We start from the raw sequence: 19000 nt of genomic DNA, 5'->3' as shown, positions 1-19000 counted from the left end.
GTGTCCGCAGAACCCTGAGCCCCAACTTGGCGTATTGGCGTAGTTGGGACCTTCCTGAGGCCATCCCCGGGGCCGGCAGGGTCAGGGCCTGGGGGCATCTCTGCGCGCGCCCCTGTTGCACAGAAGCAGCGGGCCGGGCTCAGGGAGACCTTTGCCTTAGCTGGGAATGAGAGGCCCGGCTTGAGGGCACCCTCAAAGCCCCCATCTACCAAAACCTGGGATAATGCTCAGAGCCCCGTTATCCCTATCCCTGCCTCACAGCTGTGGGCCCCGTCTGTGGGAGTGCGGCTGGCACATTGAGCCTCCGGGGTTTGGGGAGGGGTACTGACGCAGGTGAGAGGGTCCTCGATAGTTTGACAGCAGCCCCGAATCCGAATCCGTGACTCGGCCTCTGCGTTTGTAGCTGTCTCTATTCATGAGGGCTCTCCAGGTACAGCCTCCGTCCCAGGTGTGCGAGGGGCCACCCTGATCCCAGGCGTTGCAGTTGGTGCGCTCCCCAGGCGCCCGGACTACCCCGGTGGGAGCGAGGGGCTCGAGGTCGTCCTGTTGTCGCCGACTCACGCCCGTGTTCCCTGCCCCCAGATGCCAGCGATCGCGGTGCTCGCCGCGGCCGCCGCGGCGTGGTGCTTCTTCCTCCAAGTGGACAGCCGGCACCTGGACGCTCTCGCAGGCGGCGCGGCCCTCAACAACGCCAATTTCCTAGACAATGACCAGTGGCTGAGCACCGTCTCCCAGTATGACCGTGATAAGTACTGGAACCGTTTCCGAGACGTGAGTACGGCTGCCACCCGCCCCGGGAGTGGAAAATAGGGGTAGCTAGGAGGCTGGTGAGGGGGTAGGGGGTGGTAGATTCAAACCTCCCACGGAGGTCCACAGTCCATAGGTCTAGCTTGAGAGGAACTTTAAAGAGAACTTGGAAGGCTGGATGCTCTTGCGTGCTACCTGTGGTCCCGGTGTGTACACTTGTAGGATTGATGCAGCGGTCTGCAAGGAAACAGGGCGCGAACCTTAAGCAGCGTGGGGAGAGGGGCTCCCGATGTGTCTGAGAGCTCCCGATGGCAGACTGACTTTACCGAGCCCCAGAGAGAAGCTCCCAGGAGCGGCCTTGATTTGGACGTCTTTCGGGTGTGCCAGAAAATAATCCCCACTGGATGAGTGTAGCTCATTTATTAGGGAGCCAGATGTGGCAGGCATGAGGGGGAGGTTTTGGGGGGCTCTCATGGCAATGAGCTTGAGATGTTAGGGAACAGTGCAGTGGTTTGGAGTCTTCCGGACTTTAGTGGAGGGGAAAAAGGAGCAGGCAGCCCAGGGAATCTGTCCCTTTTCAGACGAGAGTGCTGGGGTATGGAGGGGAGACTTGGGCATGGGGGGGGGGGCACCTCTCTTGTTTGCTTCCGCCCCAGTCCTGGCTCCCACGGACCTCTGTGCCCCTAGAAGATGGGGCAAGAAGTGCCTGGTACAGTCATTCCAGCAGACAGCTCCCACCCCCCCCCCCCCCAGCAGAAACAGTTCACAGCTTCTTCAGAGACTGTTGGGTGGCAGGGGTCAAGCTTTTCCTGGGGACGTTAGGAATCCCTGTCCCCAAGATACTTTCAATATTGCAAGAATGTCCAAGACATATAATGAGTAAAGCTTTTATCTTCAAATGCTTTGCTGATATATATATATATATATATATATATATATATATATATATATATATATATATATATTAGCTGTTTAGCTGTTAGGGCATTTAAAAATTGCAGTATATGAGGACCCATACCACCAAACCCCTTGTTCTCACACAGGGCATGGCTTAATACAGAGGTGGAGGTGGAGAGAGTTGGCTGCACACTTGTCTCCGCTGGGTTCTCAGAGCCCATTCGCAGTATCTCCAGCCTTGCAGGGAGCAGGTCTCTGAGGACCTGAATGGCTCCTGTTTGCCTGTGCTCCCTAAATGGCAGCCACTCCAGGGCTCCCTCCCAGAGAGGCAGAAGCAGCTTTAGCCTTGAGTGGGGGACTTGCTTATATGCTCTCTCAGCCCCCTCTCCTCTCTGGAGTGGATGGTGGGCAGCTTCTGGGAAGAGTTTTTCAAACATACACGGAGTATCCCTGGTTATTTGGGGCTGTTCGCAGCAGATCTGCCTCCTGCTGAACCTCACCAGGCAGCTTACGGCTCTCTCTCACTAAGTTCTCTTAGCCACCTCTGGCCCCTTGATGGTTTTGATGACCAGACCGTCATACTTCTTCCATTCCTAACCAGGTTGGAGTGCAGCATGGGGGAAGTATAGACGTAGTTTGTTTTTGTTTTTAATTATTACATTTGGCTAGAGTTGAGGAGCCAGGCACGTGATGGACTCTCAGAGACCTGGGCAAATTGGGCTTGGTTTAGAGGATGGGCCACCGTTACTGGGTGGGTACCTTGGAACAGGGAGTGGGTGCAGTGGAGATACTTATGCCTGCTGGGTCTTTGGGGTGTGTGTGGGTCTGTATCCTCACTTTGTCATGAATACTAAAGTCCTGATTCCCATTTAGCTTCGCATTTTAAGAAAATGAATGTCTTCTTTCCTTCCTTCCTCCTTCTTTCCTTCCTTCCTTCCTTCTTCCTTCTTTCTTTTCTTTTTCTTTTTTTGGATGGTCCTGACTTTTAGAAAGTAGGTTAAATTCTTCCCCGCCTCCAACCATGACTGACGGTGAAACCCAGGTTACTTGCTGAACTACAGCATCCAGGCTTTTTGTTTTGTTTTTACTAATTGAATTATATATTTATTTTACATCCTGACCACATTTTTCCTTTGCTCCTTTCCTCCCATTCCCTCTCCCACCCCCTCTGTCCCCCATCTTCTCCTCTGTTTCTGTTCAGAAAGGGGCAGGCCTCCTCCTGATATCAACAAAGCATGGCATATCAAGTTGCTGTAGGACTAAGCACCTTCCTTTGTATTAATGTTGGACAAGGCAACCCAGTATGAGGAATAGGTTCCCAAAAGCCAGCTTAAGTGCCTCTGCTCCCACTGTTAGGAATCCCACAAGCAGACCAAGCTACACAACTGTCGACATTATGTGGAGGGCCTACGTTGGTCCTCTGCAGGCTCTCTGGTTGTTGGTCCAGACTCTGTGATCCCCTATGAACCCAAGTTAGTTGATTCCATGGTTTTTCTTGTGATGTCCTTGATCCCTCTGGCTCCTACAACCCTCCTTCCCTCTGTTCTGCAGGATTCCCCAAGCTCTGCCTAATGTTTGACCGTGGATTAGCATCTGTCTCCATCAGTTACTGGATGAAGCCTCTCTGATAACATTTGGGTGAGGCACCTTTCCGAGGACAGGTGGTTCATCCCTTAAACAGAAGGACTAGACAGTCCTCAGAGTGACTAGGGACACTGCCTTGATGGTTGTTTGGAAGAAAAGTCCAAGGCTTAAGCGTGGAAGAAGAAGGCCCCCGGAGCAGAGTTTGGTGCTAAGCTAGTGCTTTTAGCAGTGTGCCATTTGTAAGAACGACAATTTGGTTCAGCAAGCCGTTAAAAACATCCCGTGATGTTAAAATATTGGCCAACATCATCAGTCATCAAGCATTTTCTATGCTTCGTTTGGAGTCGTCTGACCCCCACAGTGACTCAGGAATAATTGAATGCCATTAACCTCTTTAAGTGGCATGAACTCAATGTCCTTTGGGGGCAAGTCTAAGTATCTTTAGTTGGGTCATTTATGTGGAAAAGCCTGGACCCTCAGACGCCAGGGAGAAAAAGGTCGCTTTCTCTAGAAACAGGCCACTCTGGAGATAATATAGAAAGCCTAGCTAGAGTGGCAATGGCTTGGTCAGCCTGTTCACTTTCAGTGAACTAGGTCTCACTCCAGGTTGACAAAAACCTTAGATTCTTGGCTGTTATTCCCCCCCCCCCTTTTTTGAGACAGGGCTTCTCTGTGTAACAGTCATGGCTGTCCCTGCAACTCCTTTTGTAGACCAGGCTGGTCTTGAACTCAGTGAGACCTAGGCTTTTGAACAAAGACAGCATCAAGAAGGAAGCTGTGAGCAAGGCCCCTGCACATGTGAGCTCACAGTGGTTGTGACGACATGTCCAAAACCTGAGCATGCCCAAATCAGACCAGACCTCAGCATGCAGAGAGTAACCAGGCACACAGCCCCACTCCAAGCCTCGGAGTTAGGGGCTATTGTTAGCTGCTGGGAGAAGGGGAGACCGTTAGTGTAGTCCCTGGGAAGTCAGCTTCTCTCTAGCTGCTGGGAGAAGGGGAGACCGTTAGTGTAGTCCCTGGGAAGTCAGCTTCTCTAGCTGAGGATGGCATAGTCAAGGGTGTTTCAGCAGCACAAGTTTGTCTTGAAGGATTAAAAGCAAACATAGTGGGCTTGGTGGATGGGGAATGGGGCAAGTCTGATAAACAACACCAACAGGAGGAGGAAGTGCAGAAGGCAAGCATTTGTCTTGAGCCGCACAGCCCTTTCCCATCTCCAGCTGCCCTGGTCCTGCTTCCCCACGGCTTGAGTTTGAGACATCAGAATGGCCACAAATCTGATTTGGCTTTGTCCAAGTTCCTTCTATTCAATCCTACATTTCATTCATCCTTGTAAATGTTTGACTGCTTCGTGCGTATGAGGCTCTGACCTATAAAAGCGCGCAGGTTTAATGTAATTCTTTCTCTCCTACAACCTCTGGCGTGCCGCTAGCTTGGGCTCTTCACAGTTCTTTCTTATTCTACATTCTTTAAAAACTAGTAAGTCTTTTTTTTCTCATGGAGATAATGCCCACTGGCTGTAAGGAAAAAATTTGGCATTGCATAAATAGATAATAGCAAACACTTAAGGAGCATTCGGTGTGTCGGGCATTGTTCAAGGCACTTCCTGTGCATTATTTAATATAGCAATCCAATGAAAAAATTACTACTATCCATGCCTGTTTATTGAGAGCCGAGCTTCTTCGCCAGGCTTCCAGAGATACCAGGGTGTGGAGGGACCTGGATCTCGCAACCAAGAGGGCTGAGTGGCTCTCAGGTGTGTGCCCTGTCCGTAGCTCCATCCATACCATGGTGCAAGTCTCCCCGTACTTCATGTCTGAGGGTACTCAGCCAGGAACTTGAGCAGTGGGAAGCCAGGTAGACACAGCTTATTGGCGGGGTCGTGTCAGGCTTTATCTTCTAATAATGAGCTTCTGATTTGATTAAAATAATATTGTTGCTTACACTAAACATGACATTTCCTTTCTTCTGCACACACGAAACCAGCCTTGACATTTAACTCCAGGATAATTACCTCTGCTAAGCCCAGGGTGTCAGAAGTGTTGCTTTTGCTGGCATTTATCTTACTACAGAGTGACCAGGGTTTATAATTCTAATGAGAGCGTATGGACCACACTCCGTGGGATGTGACAGTCTCTTAGGCAGAAATGGGGGGCAGTGACCGTCTGATGGTGACATCTCACTTACAATGAGTTTCAAGGACCACTGGGGCTTCCAGCTAGCACAGGGGTTGACTTTGTTGGTCGTGTTGGTGACCAGAGGTGGTGTGGCTTAGCAGATGGGCCATTCATTTGTGACCACACAGGTTGATTTGTGGTGGAGTGTAGCAGAAAGTCATTTTTGATTAAACAGGCTCAAGGAGCTGTCAGTGAGTCATGGCCCTAACTCCTTTAATGAACCCACTGCCTTAAATCCCCTAAACTCCAGGACCACTGGTAGATATAATCACTTCCCTGGAATAGCTCAAAGGTGGACAGGCCTAAGCACATCCTGTCTTCTCTGGCCTTCCTTTTGGTCTGTCCTTGGAAAAGAGAGGCTAGGTCTTTCTTTGCATATGAGGTAGAACTTCTTGTCTCTTCTAACCTTGTGAACTGAGTTTCCCACCTCTCGCTGATCTTCGCAGCCCTGCTACACAGGACAGGACTGGAAGGTATTTCTGGGAGTCCAGGCACCTTGGGACATGCTAGCAAAGCTATTTCCCAAGCCAAGAAGCTGCTCCAAATAGAGCGTCGGATCTGTGAGAGTCCCCAAAGGATAAGACTTAACCGTTAGCTCAACTGTTATTTTGCTTGAGGAGACAGAGGAAAACTAGAAATTAGATATTTTATAAAGATCATATTTATTTGCTCAATGTGACATATTTCAAACCAATCACATTCTATATCTAAACTCAGAGACTTTCAGAAAGTCCAAGTTTACATTTTTAAAAACTATGTATGTGTATACACTTGGATGGGTTTGTGTGTCCTGCCTGCCTGCAGGAGGCTAGGAGGCCAGAAGTGGGCGGGGCCTCTGGAACTGGAGTCAGAGATGCAGGCCAAACCCAGGTCCTCTGAGCGCAGTACGTGCTCTTGACTGCTGAGAATCTCTCCAGTGCCAGCTCCCTTCTTACTGTGTGGTGTCCCTGTGCCGTATGTCAGATGGCAAGTCACTTGGATGCTAACGTGTGGCCTTATTTCCCCACAATAGATAATTAAGACATTTCCTGTAAGAGATTAAATAGTTTGCCAAGGTTGCAGGTACATTTCCAGAGTGTTTTCTAATCTAAGATACCATTTTTTTAAAATAGGATTTACCGTTTTTTAATGTACTGTTAACCAAGTAAGTCTCTGTCCAGGATAGAGTTTGGCAAACCTCTGAAGAAAGCTGAGGTTGCACAGGGTTCCATCCTCCTGTGGACGTGACCACTCCGAAGAAAGGAACCTGTCCATCTCTCCTTGGCAGTGGCGGATGGAGAGAAAAGATGAGCTGTACCCTGAGTCTCTCAATAGGTACCTGTGTACCCCACTGCTTCAGCACCCTCCCCAAATGTTCCACAGTTATAGCAGCCTCAAGCTATCTGTTCTCTGAGCTAATGGCTCCTCTCTTTCTCTCTCTCTCGCTCTCTCTCTCTCGCTCTCTCTTTCTCTAAAGTAGACTGGTCGTGTTTTATTAGTGAGGCCTCTGTCATGCAAGTGACTGAAAACTAGTACAAGCTGGCTGAAACAGACAGGCAATATGACTCACTGTCCTTCAGTCTGTCTGTCCTTGAGTCTGTCTTTGTTTCATGCCAGTCTGAAAGGTGGTGTGGGGTTTCATGCGCCAACTCTCTGTTTCTTGCCCCTCACAGCTCCTGGCAGAGGCAATCACCCCATCGTCTCTCACAGGTGCCCTCATCCCCAGCTCAAAACTGGCAGCCCTCGCCATGAAATGTCAGTGGGGTGTTTTGAGCTCAGTTGTGCCAAGAGTCCTGAAGCGCTCCTCTGGACGTCTTTGAACCCAAGGAATCAGTCACTGACGTCACTACTCACATTAAACTCATATCCAGGATCATTTTGTGTTTTAGGATGTTCCTGGGCTAGTCGTAAGGGTAGAGCGAGCAATGGGTCCTGAGACAGACCGTGTGCTACCATGACTTTCTTCATACCCTGTCCATTAGGAGCCTGCTGTTTGGTCTCAGTTCTGAGTGAAACCAGCATCACTCCCCAGGGTCAGGGCCGCACCCATAGGACCCAGTGACAGCTCACTCTGGCTCCAGGCTTTAGAACCAACAGGCAGGCGAATTGGAATAGGGCAGCCATACTGTTGCTATTCTCTCCAATAACCAGCTTGTTAGTTCCTCATTAAAGGCAGTCAGAGGCTTATATATAGTTCATGGCAGCTAGAGCAGACTGCTTAGCGCTTAGGAAACCCCAAGCAGCAACAAATAGTTGATCCAGAAAAGGGTGTTTTGTTGGTATGGAAATGTACCTCAAATGCCAGTCACATCAGATCTTTTTTGGGTGCTGGGAACAGGAGACAGGCATCGTCTATACTGTCCTAGGGCTTTGGTCTACTGTGTGAGACAGATCTAGGCGCAGCTAGGAGGCAGAGACATCCATGTCTGGAGCCTGGATGGGGAGGAGGAGTTCTGGAGAGCTCTGACTAGGGGGCAGCCTCCATTCCTGTGGAAGGTATAGAAGCTGAGCCAGAAGATGGCTGGAGTGAGCTGGGGAAGAGAGGAGGCAGCTGTGTTCCATGCCAGGCAGTGGCATGGGCAGGGCTCAGGGCCGAGATGTCGGAAGGCCCTTAGGTGTTTTCATCATGCGTGTTTATCCAGGATTCTCTCAAGTAGTGAACTCTTGCCCATGTGTTTACAAATCTTCAGTTTATTATACTATTTTTGGAACCAAGGAGTCAATTACAGAAAGTGGGGTATGCAGATGGCCCTCTGTTGTTTAGAAATGGGGTGCTTTGTGAAGCTGGTAATTTTGAAACAAGACGGAAGTTCATGAGATGCGCCCTCCTCTCCTTCCCATCCCCTTCCATTGCTGAAAACAAGTGGGGGGTGGACTTTGAGGTCCTGGACGAAAAGCTTTCTGCACTCAGAGGTCGGTTTAGGGTAGGGAGAGACAACTGTATACAGTTACCACACTGCCGTGCTATGCACGGGAATGCACTTTACAGCCTTGGGTATGGTCTTCTCTGTGTCCTCATGGCAGGCATGAGAGTAATGGCTTCTTAAAGGGGAGGAACAATGACATAAAAATTAACTTGATTGGGTCACTTTTCTTACAGTTTCTCTGTGCTCCTCAGGACACTCGTCTGATGCTTGGAAAATAAACTATTTGGGACTGGAGAGTTGGCTCATGGTGAGAGTACTTGCTGAGGACCTGGGTTCAGTTTCTAGCACCCACACCAAGAGAGCTAAAACCTGCTGTAACTCCAGTTACAGGGGACCTGATGCCACCTTCTGGCCTTTGTGGCCAGACATCATGCACATGGATGTAGGCACTCAACATATATATATATATATATATATATATATATATATATATATATATATGTATGTATATATATGTGCATATATATACATATATATATATATAATAAAAAAGTTAAAAATCCACTATTGTATAAAAGAATTGCTCTTTAGTGCAATGGGATGAGGAAAGGGATATAACACAACTATTTATAATAATTTTAAGCTTATCAGCTCTATTTCCAGCAGGGTTACTGTTGGATAAGTGGGTTTTTAAGTAGAGTTGAGCAATGCTTGTATTCGGGGCCAGGAGCAGAGCCTCCTGGAGCTGTCCTGGGTAATCTCAGCCCAGATAAAACACTTAGAAATGAGACATAGTGGGGGGAGGTCTGTACTTTCCATTTCAGCCGTACAATTCTGTCCTTCCACGTATGCAGGATGCTTCCACCCCAATCCAAAGGAAGGCCAGGCCAAGTAAGCAATGACCAGCTACGGAGGAGGCTAAAAGAACAGGGTCTAGAGAGCTGTGCAGGGCCAACACACCCTGGCCTTACAGCGTTGCAAAGTCGCTGGTGGGGCTTGCTTCAGATGCAGATCTGAGCCTGCTAGTCCAGACCACTGTGGCCCACCATGTAGCAGTGGCATCCAGGAACGTACATTTGTTGCACCGTCTAGGTAATTTGGGTGTAGGTGGTTCCCAAGCAGCATTACAGGGAAATCCTGGAGAATTGACATTCATCCCAAATAACTAGCACCACGTTATTAAGCAAAGAGTGATATTTTCACCTTATACCAGCGGGGCTACCACTGACATCAGGGGAAGGAAAGATCTCATTTCCACTGCACTTATCTGCCTCCGTTTGAACAACAGTCATCGCTAATCTGTGGCCTGGAACAGCGTTTGACTTTGGTTGGTGTAGGGATGTTTGAACTCATGAGCACAGTACTCATGACGGGGACTTTCTCCGTCACAGAGTACCGGGGAAGATCTCAACAAATTGTCCTGTCTTCAGAGGACAGAGGCCATAAGACTCTGATTTTGCATCTTTAATCAGAGTGGCTATGATTTATGCACAGATGAAGGAAGGAAACTGAGTCTGACATTGGCTTGAGTCGATAGTGAATAGGCATTGAGGCAGAAGAAATGATAAGGTCATAGAGAAGACAAGGAATGGCAGATGAGATAAAGTTGATTTCTTTGGGAATGTCCCCTCAGATACAAACCGGCATGCCAGTTGGAGGCATAGAAAAGAAATGCGGGTCAGGCTCAGGGACCTGCTTGCTGCCTTCTCTTTGGTATACTAAACCATTTTGGTTGGCCAGATTATTCTGGAAAGATCATGGGCCATCAAATAAAACTCATCTAAGCTTAGGGAATTCATAACCAGCAGCAGGAGCAGACCGGATTCTGGGTTCTGAAGCGATTCTGTTGACCTCTCACCCAGCTCTCGAGCTTCATTTTACTCTGCTGGGTGAGTTTTCTGTAATCAATGGTAACTCCACGGTGCCTAAACTTGGTAAACCTATGGCCAAGAGGGAGAAACATCCATTGAAGAGGTGTGTGGCTTTCCAGGGAGGAGGGATTCCCCATTGTGCCATTATTCTGGGGTGTTTGGGTTTTTCCAGATCTTTCAATGCTCAGTGGGCATGCTGAGTCTCTTGGGACTTTTGAGGGTCTCCATGGTTAGTTCCTGGCACTTTAAACAGGACACAACATTGCTTTCTTTATAACCAGCCAGCCTTGCAGTAACCCAGGGCCTGGTCTGTACCATCTTCCATCTTCCTGAATGAGTCCTGTGTGCCTTCCAGTGAGTAAGAGTAGACATGCCACCCCCGGGGAAAAATAAAACTGCAGAGTGGTTGGTATCTGGGAACTTGTGAAGTTTTCTATTCCAGGGCTGCTGGTTTAAATAGCTCCACAGAAGAAGAACCTTGGTACATACTTTGCAGAAAGATTTACTTATTTGTGTTTTATGTGTGTGTTTGCCTGCATGTAGGTATGTGTACCACATGCATGCAGTGCCTGCAGAGGCCAAAAGAGGGCATCACGTCCACCGCCGCTGGACATACAGGCAGTTGGCAAGCTAAGCACCTTGTGGGTATTAAGAACTTGTCCTCCAATAGCAGTGTGTGTTCTAACTGCTGAGCCACCTCTCCAGCCCCTTGCATGTAGTTTTGGATATTTTCTTTGTTTGTTGCTATGGTCATGAGACCCATGTTTTTGCTTCCCAGAAACCAGGTCCTGATATATACTGATTTAATAGGTTGGTTAGTTTTTCTCTGTGGTCCTTACTCAGAGACTAACTGACCAAGCTGTAATGAGTCTTCCTCTGTCCCGTCAGCCAGTTTCCGAATAATGACAAGGAGACTTCTTATTAATTATGAAAGTTTGGCTGATGGCTTAATTGACTAGTTCTTATAACTTAAACTAATCCAGTTCTATTAATCTACATCCTGCCATATGGCTCATGGCTGTTACTTCTCTTCCTGTGTGTCCTGCTTCCTCTGCATCTGGCTGGTGACTCCATCTTTTTGTCCCAGAGTTCTCTCTCGGCCTGGAAGTCCTGCCTATACCTCCTGCCTGGCTATTGGCTGTTCAGCTTTTTATTACACCAATCACAGCAATCCATCTTCACACAGTGTACAAACATGCCACAACACCAGGCTGTGCTTAGATACAGCCTGGAGACAAACATGGCTCCTGCCTGAGACAAGCGGAAGTGGTTGGAGAACCCTGCATGAAGTCATTCTGCAAAGAACATGCCCACAAGTGGACCATCAGAGCCCAACACACTGGGCTCTCTGACACCCTCTGCTTCTTGTGACTCTGGGCCATGTCTCTAGGGGACAGTTGATTCAGTGTTCATGTGTGTGTCTGTTGTCAATTTAGCTCACCTAGGTTTGTATTGAGATAGGCGGACAACTGCTACTGTTTTGACTGACTCTGGGGACCTAAACACTGCCACTATGGTATGTGTGTGCGCACATGTGCGTGTGCACGTGCACCCATGCATGCACGTTCAAGTGTGTCTGCTAGTCTGTGTGTTGAGATGGATGTTTTAAAAGAGACCCAACCTGAGGTGTCCACAGGCGCTTAGGTGTGGTGATATTAGCCTTGTGAAGACTCTCGGCAGAGGCTCGTAGTGCGTAGAGATATAACCACAGACCTACATTAGTGGGGTGGGCATGTTCCGTAGAAGTGAGGCACACACAGATTATAGGTGACCCGAAGCAAGCACAGTCACACAGTTGTGAACTGAGAGACAATGTTGGGAGCGTTGAGAAGTTCATCCCGTGGACCTTGGGATCACTGCCTGTCTCTCTCCTAGTAAGAACTCTCTTGATGTCTAACAGCATGTGACTTTTGCCTGCTTTTATGTTTTCGCAAATGGGTCTCAGAGGATTCACTCTGTTGTCTGTTCTTCATTCACCGAACTGGCTATGTGGTTTGAACAGGTGACATCTTTTCCTTTTCATCGTGCTATGAATACCCCAGATGTGCCAGACTTGTTATCAAGGGTCACTTGGGAGGTCATCTGGTTTTATTACATATGAACACTGTCATGAGCACATCCGTGGGCGAGCCTAGGTTCCCAGGAACACACCTAGTGTGGGATCTAGTGGTCCCAACAGACAAGTGAGCATTCAGCTTTAAGAGAAGTGGTTGGACCATTTCCCACAGTTGTTAGGCCAATTTCTTTTGCTACTACTGAATGAGAATTCCATGGTAGCAACACATGCAATTAAAAATAAAAACCAGAAGTAAACCTATAATCAACCCGCAGATCTAAGTAAGAACTGTGCTGCAAATCTATTGTTTCTCAAGCACTCGCCTAGCATTGTGGAGCACACGTGTGTGTGTGTGTGTGTGTGTGTGTGTGTGGTGTGGTGTGTGTGGTGTGTTTGGTGTGGTGTGTGTGTGTGTGTGTGTGTGTGTGTGTTTGGTGTTTGTGTGTGAGAGAGAGAGAGGAGGGGAGGGAGAGGAAGAGCCGAGCTTATGAGTGAAAGCAGTTAAAGTCATAGATAAAATGTAGGGTAAGGGGAATATAGAAAAGATGTGTTTACTCTATAAGTGGAGGATTCTGCTATTCTTTTGACTTTATAGTGTTCTTTCCCCAACTTAAAGGAATAGATCATTTTAAAGAAAAGTTAGATGGTACAGAAAAAAAAGTAAATAACTCACTTTTGTCCAATGTGAAGGTGACATTAACTCTTTGGGTGGCATTTCTTTGCATCCAGTATGACTTTAACACTTAAAAAATAGTTATTTGTGGGGATAGACACGCTCACAAAGGCAGATTTCTAGAGGTCCGAGGACACCTTGCAGGAGTTTGTTCTCTCCTTCCCTTATATGGGTACTTGCCGAACCTTATCAAACCAGTTAGACTTTTTAATGCCAAGGATTTTTGTGATTTGTAAGCCATTTCTATGATTTAACACACACACACATTCTCTCATTCACTTAACAGCACAGCGTAGTCTTAAAATGTGGTATTGAACTTCAAAAACATCATTTTAATTTGTTGATCATTCCTGTGAGTATATTCATTCCATGATAAATAAAGCCAGGGTTCTGATGAGAGTCAAGTCATCATTTTTGTTTTTCCTTATTTTGGAGCATATGAATTATCCCACATCTAAAATGGATTTGTTTTCATATGTTTCAAGAAGTAGAAATACCTGGTGTACTCATACATGTGCCTGTGTTGAACGGGAACCCTCAGAACCCATGATCCTTCCCTACGCCTGGCGGTAGTGTTCCGTAAACGATGGGAACCTGGCATGCCTACCAAGACATGCAAGTGGTGGCTCTGCTCAGGGAAGGTCATGCTCTCTAGCCTGCTGGGAGGCCTGATTCTCCATTCCTCTGGATTCTGCCAGGGAGTCAGCCTTTGAGAAAGAGCCGCTCGCTCCAAGTCTGGGGGAGAACACCTTCTCCGTTCTCATATGAGCACCTGGCTTTGGGAATGTCTGCAGAGCCAATTCTCTGAGGATGCCACTGAACTCATTGTGGCAGTATTAATGAACCCCAGCCTCACTTGTAATTGGGAGCAGATGCTCCGAGCCGGGTTTTAAGTGCGATTGTGGCTGATGGATCCCTAGCTGCTGGCACATCATATAGCGGCTTTAATGCCCTTGTGGTGGAGGAGGGGTGAGAGGAGATCATTAAAAACCAAGCCTATCTTCACCACGGCGGCACCGCGGCTTCTCCTATAGAATACAGACGAGGCCTGGGCCCCAGCTCAGTCTTGATTTGTGTCTGCGATATCTGCCTGCCTTTCGTTGCCTGCCTTTCCTTCCTACCCACTGCTCTCACCAGGCCCCTGGGCGTACCCACTGCAGAGCAGGCAAGGGGAAGAGCACCCTTGATGCCATCGGCATTGACAATGAGCTGTAAGCACAAAGCCTCCTCTATGGGTCTGGTCAGTGGCATGGGAACATTTTGTAGGCTTGATTCGCAGCTACAGGAGACTGTGTCCTCAAAGACATTTGGCACGTCTGGTCACATGTTTGAGTTCCCGAGGTGGACGGGCAGGGACTAATGATCATCAATGATCAATGATGCCTCCTGAGAAGGTGCTGTGCAGGAAGTCTGCCACCCCCAAAGAGAACTGACGCTCAGGTCAAGGTTGTTAAAATGATGGCCTAGAGGTAGTCATTCATCTTATGATAGGTAAACATGAACTTATTTGAGAATTTGATACGTGTATACAATGCACTTGGGTCACATCTGCACCCGACTCATGTGCTCTGACTCCTCCAGCCCCTCCCACCACACCTTCTTCCTACTTCACGTTCCCTGCATCTTATCTCTTTCCAGTGAGTACTGCATTGTGCACATGGGTGTAGGGTGTGCCACCCCTGAGGCGTGGGAAACCTGCCAGGATTCACCCCCCTGGAGAGAACTCTCCCTCCCTATCTTGGTTTCGATTGCTGTGAAGAGACTCCACAACCATGGTGACTCTTACAAAGGAAAACGTTTAATTGGGGTGGCTTACAGTTTCAGAGGTTTAGGCCATTATCTTCATGACAGGACACGGTGCTGTGCAGGCAGACATGGTGCTGGAGAAGGAGCTGAGAGTCCTACCCCTTGATCTGCAAGCAGCAGAAGGAGATGATATACCATATTAGGCTTGAGCATATGAGACCTCAAAATCTGCCCCACAGTGACAAAGCCCTTCCTCCAACAAGGCCACACCCACTCCTACAAGACCACACCTCCTAACAGTGCCACTTCCAATGAGCCCGACATTTACACACATAGTCTATGGGGGCCATGTTCAAACCACCACACTCCCCTATCAACCATTGACTGCCAGTAGTCTCTCAGCTAATGATTTTAAAAGCGAGTTATAGCTACAGACAGGGAAGTTGAGAGCAGGGACCTTTGCCCAGCCACCTTCTCTTTTGTTCACTTAAGTTTCAGTGTGCAGCTAGTTTCCTAGACCTGGGAGGTGAGACAACAAAGTCCTTGCTCTCTGGGGCTCACGCTCTAAGACGCAATGTTTGGCTTCTCTAAAATTAAAGTCAGGATTAATTGAATAAACATACTTTGTTTCATATCCTTGAGGATGTGATAAGCTACTGTAGACAATCCACGGTAATAAAGGTCATATGGTTCTTACTATTTTTTGTTGAGATAAAGAGCTGCTGGGAGTTTTACAAGATGTTCCGTGCTTTCCTTCGGGTTATAGGAAACGTCTTCTCTGTGAACCAGAGGGCTCTTCAATTTTTTTTCCTCAAAGAGTTAGGGAATGCAGACTAAAACACTTTCATTCCCCCAGAGAGCTGACAGTTTTCAAATGGACAGGCTAGCAACCCCCTCAATCCCTGTTTTACCATCCAGCTTGGCAACATGCCTTACGTCCAACAAGAGGGTCCTTGCTCACAACCGTTTCTTCCATCATTTAGCTCGGGTAAACTCCTCCCATCACTTGGCTGAAGTAAAAATTTGATCTTGAGAGACACAGTGATCATAATTACTGAAGTTTTCTTGTCAGGCATTGTGGCATGCTGGAGAGCGTGAAGTTCTGGCCTAACCCTTGTTTCTCAGGTGCTGACACTATTCAACAAAACAGACAAAGGGAGGAAGCGCCAGGTGATGGGAGTTGTCTAGAGAAGATCATCCAGTCCCAGGGGAGAAGCTAGGAAACCTGCCCGGAGAAGGTGTCTGCTCTGACTCCTACAGCGCCTTTTGGAAGGGAGAGGGCAAGGGGAAGGGTGCTGAGCGGAGGTGTCTGCAGAAGCATCTACACCCAGACAAGCTCAGAACTCAACTCAGCTAAGGCCGTGTGTGCCTAATGCCCCGTTCACGGATGTGCTGTCCAGCAGCCAAAGAAATTCAGAAAGAGTTTCAGTCTCTGCTCTTATTTTCAAGAAGGGCCAGAGAAGCCCGACTTCCAACCCAGAGCCGCGTATCTCAAAAGCTTGAGGCTCTCCTCCTTATTGTTTTTTGGCCCTCAATGAGCTTCTATGGCAAGATACTCTTTTTCTTCCCTCAATCTTTGCCACTTAGTATTATCAGCGTAGTCTGTCCTGGCCCCAGAGGGCCCACTTTCTATAGGATTCTTAGGTATTCTCCTGCCCTATTGACTTCAGGCTGGGACTTGTTCCTTTGTCTCCTAAATTCTCTTCTGTCTCTACTAAAGGGTGGGGGCACAGGCTTCCCTCAGGCCGTTCTTTCTCTAGATTTAGCTGGTCCTCCCAAATACTCCTTTTTCTGTTTGGTTAGTGACAGCACAGAAAAGCAGTCTTACCGGCTGAGAAAGCATCTTCATTGAGAACTCAATTGTTCTCAGCTGTCAATGTCTTTTGTTCTTTATTAAAGTGGTTTCTTTATAATGACTCCTGATGGTGGAAACCGAGGGCTAATGCACTTCTCGGGGGAACCTGGCCAGTCTCACATGTCCCCAAATGCTGGCAGCTGTCATTCTCTCCTCTGGTAACCCCCACGCATGCAGAGTGGGGAGCAGAGAGGCATCTTCAGTTGAGGAAGTCTCTAGCTAAGAGTCATGCTTTACCTTGTCACCCAGTGTTCCCTTCCTGCTGTGGAACCTGTAGAAGTTTGGTGTTGAGCTTTGGTTATCATGACAATGTGGGAGAGGGGCAGGTAAAAATCCCCCTGTTTACTGATGAAATAAGGGTCCTGACCTTCTGTTTGGCAGCATAGAAATTCTCTGTAACTATGAGCATTTATAGAGCCCGGATGCTGTTTGTTCTGCTTACCACCTGTGCACACCCTCCCCTGAATCTGTGTCCCAGGCACTTGACACATTCAGCTCCGTGGCTCTCCTAGGAGAGCAGGTGGAAGCCCTGAAGTGCTTAAGAGGGTTGCCCAGGCAGAAGAGCTAATGTGAAGGAGGGAAGCTTCAACTCCGATGTCACTCCAGTCCTCTGTCCCTGAGGATGAGGTAAATATCATCGTGCTTGGCAGGAGTTGGACTCCCTCCTCCATGGTGTACGCCCCTCTTCCCAGAGTCCCAAGGGTACACTGAAGTGGGCATCCTCTGGCAGCTTTTAGCAGTGGTCTATAGTGCCCTGTGCTGTCTGAGGTGACAGGTGATGTTTAATGGGGGGCTGTCACTCTGTTGAAAGTAGGCTGTCTCTCCTTCAGATGTAATCCTTCCCTAGGGAGTAGTCAGGGACAGTGTTGTCATGGTCCTGCTCCCTTGCCGAAGTGCTTTTAGAGGTTGTTGGCAGTTGACAGGTTTGTTTTGACCTCCTAGCGGCATCTGCTCCTCCTCCCTTCTTCCCAGGGAGCCACACCAGGCAGTGTCACAGACCTGAAAGCAGAGGTGGTGATTCCCAGCTCAGCAGGGTCTTCACAGTCTTCCTGACCTTGAGACATTGGTGCAATGGATGTCCGGATCTCTCTCTCTCTCTCTCTCTCTCTCTCTCTCTCTCTCTCTCTCTCTCTCTCTCTACACACACCACACACACACACACACACACACAGACACACACACACACACACACACAGACACACACACACACACACACACGGCCTCCAGAGCTTTCTGCACATTTCTTTTCCCTCACAACTTGTAAAAATAGATTCACTACCTATAAAAAAACAGAAAATAAAAGAAATAAACTGAAGAACGAGAAAAACATCTGTCCTCAATCCCTCCCAGAGAGCTGTGTTGCTGTATGTCTTTATACGTACACATACATGCTTTGCAATGACATGGTGTGCTGTATATGCCCCTCCCAGTTAAGAAGCTACAGAAACACCTTTCTAGGTAGTCCTTTGGGGGAGAGCCCAATCGTGTATTTTAAAATGTTTTTTTTTTTTGAGAGAAGTTCTGATTAAACATTTGTGTTATTTTCCATATTATCTTACTGTGATGGACATGTTTGGGGATTAATTCATGGGCGTCTTTAGAATTATTTACTTAGGAAACATTTTCAGAAAAATGATTTTAGGAAATTGTTGTGAAATAAAAATACACAAGACTGGAGGCCTTTGGATGTATGCTGAGGGCTGGTCCCAGTCCTCTCACAGGACTGGAGGCCTTTGGATATATGCTGAGGGCTGGTCCCAGGGCCCCTTACAGCCTGGGTAAGTGTTCTTTTGCAGAGCTACACCCCAGTCCACAGAAACATGTTGACCTTCCCAAGGATGTCATCAATACCTCCAGAAACCTCCACGGTCTCTCCCTGAGGATCCTAAATTCTTTTATGGACTTAAATCTTTCACTTCTTAGGCCTTTGCTTTTCTTTATTATAAAAACAGTTTCCCCTGGTGTTTTCAAATCAGTGTCTTTGTGTAGGTCACAGTACTTTTGTTTTAAACACATAAAGTGTGTTTGTTCTCGGTCCAGTGAGATGCAGAGGAGGCAGAAGTGCTTGCTGCACAAGTCTGGGAATTTGAGCCTGGTCCCTGGGTCCCACAGAGGAGAGAGAGCTCAGTACTAGGGGTTATCCATCCTCTGGCCTAGGGGCTATCCTCTGGCCTCCATGTACATGCTGCGTCAGCATGGCATACTACAACTACTACTAATAATTATAATAAATTAGTAATAAATGAAATGTTTGCTCTTGCCTCTAATCTGCCCTCTCTTGTTCTTTTATCCTCTTTGTTACCTAGCACAGACAGCCAATTTTATTATCATATTTATATATACTTCTGTAGATTATACTTGTACAGTAAAATAAAATCATATAATTATCTGACTGCTTCTAACATTTTAGACCAAGGTGTCAGGGTCAGGAGGGTTTTGGCACCGGATGTATAAACTGAGGACACTATCGTTTGAAGGTATAGTTGAGGGGAAGGCGTTTTGTTTTGCTTGATTTGGTTTCTCTGTAGCTTTGGAGCCTGTCCTGGAA

At 47.7% G+C, this 19000-nt stretch overlaps 1 protein-coding gene across 3 annotated transcripts in view; it reads left to right on the top strand.

Annotated features, from left to right (window-relative positions):
- Window positions 1–582: 582 nt before the first annotated feature.
- Window positions 583–19000, top strand: part of Spock1 (SPARC (osteonectin), cwcv and kazal like domains proteoglycan 1) — a 454175-nt gene continuing 435757 nt past the window's right edge. For all 3 annotated transcript variants that reach the window (XM_038334014.1, XM_038334016.1, XM_038334015.1), the window contains exon 1: window positions 583–771. In XM_038334014.1, coding sequence (XP_038189942.1) covers window positions 583–771 — 189 coding nt within the window. The remainder of the gene's footprint in view (window positions 772–19000) is intronic.

Source organism: Arvicola amphibius, chromosome 6 (genome assembly GCF_903992535.2).
Source record: "Arvicola amphibius chromosome 6, mArvAmp1.2, whole genome shotgun sequence".
NCBI classification, from domain to species: domain Eukaryota; kingdom Metazoa; phylum Chordata; class Mammalia; order Rodentia; family Cricetidae; genus Arvicola; species Arvicola amphibius.
Note: the sequence above shows the minus strand (reverse complement) of the source record. Positions and strands in the feature narration are given on the sequence as shown.